At 53.9% G+C, this 7,062-nt stretch overlaps 1 protein-coding gene across 3 annotated transcripts in view; it reads left to right on the top strand.

The window, feature by feature from the left end:
- Window positions 1-1,963: 1,963 nt before the first annotated feature.
- ARFGEF2 (ARF guanine nucleotide exchange factor 2) overlaps window positions 1,964-7,062 on the top strand; it is a 50,330-nt gene continuing 45,231 nt past the window's right edge. For 2 of the 3 annotated variants that reach the window (XM_075846176.1, XM_075846175.1), the window contains exon 1: window positions 1,964-2,313. In XM_075846176.1, coding sequence (XP_075702291.1) covers window positions 2,181-2,313 — 133 coding nt within the window. In that variant the 5' untranslated portion in view covers window positions 1,964-2,180. The remainder of the gene's footprint in view (window positions 2,314-7,062) is intronic. The other variant, XM_075846177.1, reaches the window with a different exon arrangement.

Here is a 7,062-nt window from a genome sequence, read left to right as displayed (position 1 = left end):
GTATATATGTACTGAGCCTGGTTCTGGGGCTGTATATATGTACTGAGCTTGGTTCTGGGGCTGTATATATGTACTGAGCTTGGTTCTGGGGCTGTATATATGTACTGAGCTTGGTTCTGGGGCTGTATATATGTACTGAGCCTGGTTCTGGGGCTGTATATATGTACTGAGCTTGGTTCTGGTGTTGTATATTTGTACTGAGCTTGGTTCTGGGGCTGTATATATGTAGTGAGCTTGGTTCTGGGGCTGTATATATGTACTGAGCTTGGTTCTGGGGCTGTATATATGTACTGAGCTTGGTTCTGGGGCTGTATATATGTACTGAGCTTGGTTCTGGTGTTGTATATATGTACTGAGCCTGGTTCTGGGGCTGTATATATGTACTGAGCCTGGTTCTGGGGCTGTATATATGTAGTGAGCTTGGTTCTGGGGCTGTATATATGTAGTGAGCTTGGTTCTGGGGCTATATATATGTAGTGAGCTTGGTTCTGGGGCTATATATATGTACTGAGCTTGGTTCTGGTGTTGTATATATGTACTGAGCCTGGTTCTGGGGCTGTATATATGTACTGAGCTTGGTTCTGGGGCTGTATATATGTACTGAGCCTGGTTCTGGGGCTGTATATATGTACTGAGCTTGGTTCTGGGGCTGTATATATGTACTGAGCTTGGTTCTGGGGCTGTATATATGTACTGAGCCTGGTTCTGGGGCTGTATATATGTACTGAGCTTGGTTCTGGTGTTGTGTATATGTAGTGAGCTTGGTTCTGGTACTGTATATATGTAGTGAGCTTGGTTCTGGGGCTGTATATATGTACTGAGCTTGGTTCTGGGGCTGTATATATGTACTGAGCCTGGTTCTGGGGCTGTATATATGTACTGAGCTTGGTTCTGGTGTTGTGTATATGTAGTGAGCTTGGTTCTGGGGCTGTATATATGTAATGAGCTTGGTTTTGGGGCTGTATATATGTAATGAGCTTGGTTTTGGGGCTGTATATATGTAGTGAGCTTGGTTCTGGTGTTGTGTATATGTAGTGAGCTTGGTTCTGGTACTGTATATATGTAGTGAGCTTGGTTCTGGGGCTGTATATATGTACTGAGCTTGGTTCTGGGGCTGTATATATGTACTGAGCTTGGTTCTGGGGCTGTATATATGTACTGAGCTTGGTTCTGGTGCTGTATATATATGTAATGAGCTTGGTTCTGGTACTGTATATATGTAGTGAGCTTGGTTCTGGGGCTGTATATATGTAGTGAGCTTGGTTCTGGGGCTGTATATATGTACTGAGCTTGGTTCTGGGGCTGTATATATGTAATGAGCTTGGTTCTGGGGCTGTATATATGTACTGAGCTTGGTTCTGGGGCTGTATATATGTAGTGAGCTTGGTTCTGGGGCTGCATATATGTACTGAGTTTGGGTCTGGTGTTGTGTATAGAACCATATTGCTTGTAAGATGTACAAATAATTTTATGCTCGCGTTACATAAAGAGAAATGACACGTCGATTGGTAGAGAAAACAAACACAGCGAGGGGGAAGGAGATGTCGGGAAAGAGGTTGGGGGGGCGCCAACCGGAATCTTTGCCCCGGGTGCTGGAGAACCGAGCTACGCCTCTGCCCTCACCTATAGTACAGTGTAATATACAGATCATTACTTCAGAATACACTATGATATCAGTCATGTGACATGTATAATGGATAATATCTGATAACCCCTCACATATAATATACATTAACCCCTCAGATATAATATACATTAACCCCTCACATATAATACAGTGTAATATACAGATCATTACCTCAGAATACACTGTGATATCAGTCATGTGACCCTATGGAGGAGGCGGGTGAGTTACTGACATTGGACATCCCGTCCTCGCAGCAGCAGCAGCAGCAGCAGATACATCACTTCTTCACTAGAGGGCAGTTGGTGATGTCATGGAACAGGACACGCCCACGCCGGAAGAAATCTCGGGCTGTCAGTTGGCTCCGCCGTCTCTGCCCACTGTGCTGTCAGATTTCAGGCTCCACCTTCTTACAGGACTATAGCAACGCCCCTGGCCCAGACCTTTGGTTGCCAGCATGGAAGGGGCGGAGCCTGAGCGGGTCATGTGACGATCTCCAAGATGGCGGCGCAGTGCTGAGTCCCCGGTGCGGGCAAAGTGACTACGGGCCCGGGACATGCAGGAGGCGGGGGTCGGAGATAAGACCAAGAGTATGTTTCTGTCCCGGGCGCTGGAGAAGATCCTGGCCGACAGGGACGTACGCAAAAGTCAGAACAATCCACTGCGTACGGCATGCCAAGTGGCTCTAGGTGAGAGGCTACAGCTGGTCGTATTGGGGGGGGACCTGTGACGTGTGTATGAGGGGGGAGAGGGAAGAGGTGACGTGTATATGAGGGAGGAGAGGTGACGTGTATATGAGGGGGGTGAGGTGTGACGTATGTACGAGGGGGAGAGGTGACGTGTTTATGAGGGCGGGGTTGCAGAGGTGTGACGTATGTATGAGGTAGGGGGGGACGTGTGACGTATGTATGAGGTAGGGGGGGACGTGTGACGTATGTATGAGGTAGGGGTGGACGTGTGATGCATGTATGAGGTAGGGGGGGACGTGTGACGTATGTATGAGCTAGGGGGGGGACGTGTGACGTATGTATGAGGTAGGGGGGGACGTGTGACGTATGTATGAGGTAGGGGGGGACGTGTGACGTATGTATGAGGTAGGGGGGGACATGTGACGTATGTATGAGGTAGGGGGGGACGTGTGACGTATGTATGAGGTAGGGGGGACGTGTGACGCATGTATGAGGTAGGGGGGGACGTGTGACGCATGTATGAGGTAGGGGGGACGTGTGACGCATGTATGAGGTAGGGGGGGACGTGTGACGCATGTATGAGGTAGGGGGGACGTGTGATGCATGTATGAGGTAGGGGGGGACGTGTGAAGCATGTATGAGGTAGGGGGGGACGTGTGACGTATGTATGAGGTAGGGGGGGACGTGTGAAGCATGTATGAGGTAGGGGGGGACGTGTGACGCATGTATGAGGTAGGGGGGGGACGTGTGACGTATGTATGAGGTAGGGGGGGACGTGTGAAGCATGTATGAGGTAGGGGGGACGTGTGACGCATGTATGAGGTAGGGGGGGACGTATGTATGAGGTAGGGGGGGACGTGTGACGTATGTATGAGGTAGGGGGGGGACGTGTGACGTATGTATGAGGTAGGGGGGGGACGTGTGACGTATGAGGTGGGGGGGGACGTGTGACGCATGTATGAGGTAGGGGGGGGACGTGTGACGCATGTATGAGGTAGGGGGGGACGTGTGACGCATGTATGAGGTAGGGGGGGACGTGTGACGCATGTATGAGGTAGGGGGGGACGTGTGACGCATGTATGAGGTAGGGGGGGACGTGTGACGCATGTATGAGGTAGGGGGGGACGTGTGACGCATGTATGAGGTAGGGGGGGGACGTGTGACGTATGTATGAGGTAGGGGGGGACGTGTGACGTATGTATGAGGTAGGGGGGACGTGTGACGCATGTATGAGGTAGGGGGGGACGTGTGACGCATGTATGAGGTAGGGGGGGACGTGTGACGCATGTATGAGGTAGGGGGGGACGTGTGACGCATGTATGAGGTAGGGGGGGACGTGTGACGCATGTATGAGGTAGGGGGGGACGTGTGACGTATGTAGGAGGGGGGGACGTGTGACGTATGTAGGAGGGGGGGACGTGTGACGTATGTAGGAGGAGGGGGACGTGTGACGTATGTAGGAGGGGGGGACGTGTGACGTATGTAGGAGGAGGGGGACGTGTGACGTATGTAGGAGGAGGGGGACGTGTGGACGTATGTAGGAGGGGGAGCCGTGTGACGTATGTAGGAGGGGTGGACGTATGTATGAGGGGGGAGGAGGGGACGTGTGGACGTATGTAGGAGGGGGGGACGTGTGGACGTATGTAGGAGGGGGGGACGTGTGGACGTATGTAGGAGGGGGGACGTGTGGACGTATGTAGGAGGGGGGGACGTGTGACGTATGTAGGAGGGAGGGACGTGTGACGTATGTAGGAGGGGGGGGACGTGTGACGTATGTAGGAGGGGGGGGACGTGTGACGTATGTAGGAGGGGGGGACGTGTGACGTATGTAGGAGGGGGGGACGTGTGACGTATGTAGGAGGGGGGGACGTGTGACGTATGTAGGAGGAGGGGGACGTGTGACGTATGTAGGAGGGGGGGACGTATGTAGGAGGGGGGGCCGTGTGACGTATGTAGGAGGGGTGGACGTATGTATGAGGGGGGGACGTATGTAGGAGGGGGGGCCGTGTGACGTATGTAGGAGGGGTGGACGTATGTATGAGGGGGGAGGAGGGGACGTGTGACGTATGTAGGAGGAGGGGGACGTGTGACGTATGTAGGAGGGGGGGGACGTGTGACGTATGTAGGGGGGGGGAACGTGTGGACGTATGTAGGGGGGGGGGACGTGTGACGTATGTAGGAGGGGGGGGACGTGTGACGTATGTAGGAGGAGGGGGACGTGTGACGTATGTAGGAGGGGGGGACGTATGTAGGAGGGGGGGCCGTGTGACGTATGTAGGAGGGGTGGACGTATGTATGAGGGGGGAGGAGGGGACGTGTGACGTATGTATGAGGGGGGGACGTGTGGACGTATGTAGGAGGAGGGGGACGTGTGACGTATGTAGGAGGGGGGGGACGTGTGACGTATGTAGGGGGGGGGGACGTGTGACGTATGTAGGGGGGGGGAACGTGTGGACGTATGTAGGGGGGGACGTGTGACGTATGTAGGAGGAGGGGGACGTGTGACGTATGTAGGAGGGGGGGGACGTGTGGACGTATGTAGGAGGGGTGGACGTATGTATGAGGGGGGAGGAGGGGACGTGTGACGTATGCAACCTCCTGACGCCAGCCGGTGGCAGCACATCGTATGACCTGCGCTGGAGTGGTGGGGTGACAGATCTGCAGTACCTCGCCCAGGTCACAGGTCACTGCACCTTCCAACAGTAGTAATTGGCCAACGTCGACGTTCCGGGAGGCTTTAGGTGGTTATTATAGTGGAGAGACATGCAGAGCAGTGATGATGCCCAGTCTGTGCCATCCGCAGTCATGTGACCATATGGGCTGTTGACCGTTGGAGGAGGGGTTGGTGTTTCGCTCGGCGCTCACCCCCTCGGTTCTCAGTCCTCTTAGCCCCTCATAGAGTAACAGGACGGGCAGCGGCCCGTCAGACGGGTTTATCAGCATTTATCTATTAGGCAGGAATGTCTCGTAAGTTTTTTATCAGCAGGTGACTCCCCCCTCCCTCAGGGTTACTCATGCCCCTCATATCAATCACCGTCAATTATGCCATAGGAATGTGAGCTCTTGTCTAGGAAGCTTGCAATCTTAATGAATAGATGGACAGAGGAATTGATATCGGAGGCGATGGTCACCAGAATAGATGTCGTCTGTATATGAGAGGGATGAGTCCCATTCAGTGGATGCTCCAGTCATCATGGTGGCTCTAGGTGCTGTGGTATAATGTGTGTAATATCCCTAATCCTCGGCTGAGTCTACATCGGCAGCTCGGTCATTTACACAGTGCCGCACAAATGAACTTCTGCGTGACCTGCCACAGCGTGCTGAAACTGCTTGTAGCTTAGTGTTGGAATCCTCTAAATACAGGTCTACATATGGAGGAGACCTCCCCGCCCTGCTGCGCCCGCCGGAGACTTCTGCTTCGCTTCTACATCCATTTCTTCTAAAATATGACCATGATGTAGTTGTTGGTGGTGGTTCCTCTGTGGTGCAGTGAGATCGTGTTGTGGTGTTGGTGGTGGTTCAAATGGTGCAGTGATTTAGTGTTGGTGGTGGTTCCTCTGTGGTGCGGTGAGATCGTGTTGGTGGTGGTTCCCCTGTGGTGCGGTGAGATCGTGTGTTGGTGGTGGTTCCTCTGTGGTGCGGTAATATCGTGTTGTGGTGTTGGTGGTGGTTCCTCTGTGGTGCGGTGAGATCGTGTTGATGGTGGTCCCTCTGTGGTGCGGTGAGATCGTGTTGGTGGTGGTTCCTCTGTGGTGCGGTGAGATCATGTTGGTGGTGGTTCCTCTGTGGTGCGGTGAGATCGTGTTGGTGGTGGTTCCTCTGTGGTGCGGTGAGATCGTGTTGGTTCCTCTGTGGTGCGGTGAGATTGTGTTGTGGTGGTTCCTCTGTGGTGCGGTGATATCGTGTTGTGGTGTTGGTTCCTCTGTGGTGCGGTGAGATCGTGTTGTGGTTCCTCTGTGGTGCGGTGAGATCGTGTTGTGGTGTTGGTGGTGGTTCCTCTGTGGTGTGGTGAGATCGTGTTGGTGGTGGTTCCTCTGGTGTGGTGAGATCGTGTTGGTGGTGGTTCCTCAGTGGTGCGGTGAGATCGTGTTGATGGTGGTTCCTCTGTGGTGTGGTGAGATCGTGTTTTATGGTCGTTCCTCTGTGGTGCGGTGATATCGTGTTGTGGTGTTGGTGGTGGTTCCTCTGTGGTGCGGTGGTGGTTCCCATGTGGTGCGGTGATATCGTGTTGCGGTGTTGGTGGTGGTTCCTCTGTGGTTCGGTGGTGTTGGTGGTGGTTCCTCTGTGGTTCGGTGGTGTTGGTGGTGGTTCTTCTGTGGTGCGGTGGTGGTTCCTCTGTGGTGCGGTGGTGGTTCCCATGTGGTGCGGTGGTGGTTCCTCTGTGGTGCGGTGGTGGTTCCTCTGTGGTGCAGTGGTGGTTCCTCTGTGGTGCGGTGGTGGTTCCTCTGTGGTGCGGTGGTGGTTCCCATGTGGTGCGGTGATATCGTGTTGCGGTGTTGGTGGTGGTTCCTCTGTGGTTCGGTGGTGGTTCCTCTGTGGTTCGGTGGTGGTTCCTCTGTGGTGCGGTGGTGGTTCCTCTGTGGTGCAGTGGTGGTTCCTCTGTGGTGCGGTGGTGGTTCCTCTGTGGTGCGGTGATATCGTGTTGCGGTGTTGGTTCCTCTGTGGTGCGGTGATATCGTGTTGCGGTGGTGGTTCCTCTGTGGTGCGGTGATATCGTGTTGCGGTGGTGGTTCCTCTGTGGTGCGGTGA

This window comes from Rhinoderma darwinii, chromosome 13 (genome assembly GCF_050947455.1).
Source record: "Rhinoderma darwinii isolate aRhiDar2 chromosome 13, aRhiDar2.hap1, whole genome shotgun sequence".
Taxonomy (NCBI): Eukaryota; Metazoa; Chordata; class Amphibia; order Anura; family Rhinodermatidae; genus Rhinoderma; species Rhinoderma darwinii.
The sequence above is the reverse complement of the archived record's forward strand: the minus strand, read 5'-3'. Positions and strand labels throughout refer to the sequence as shown.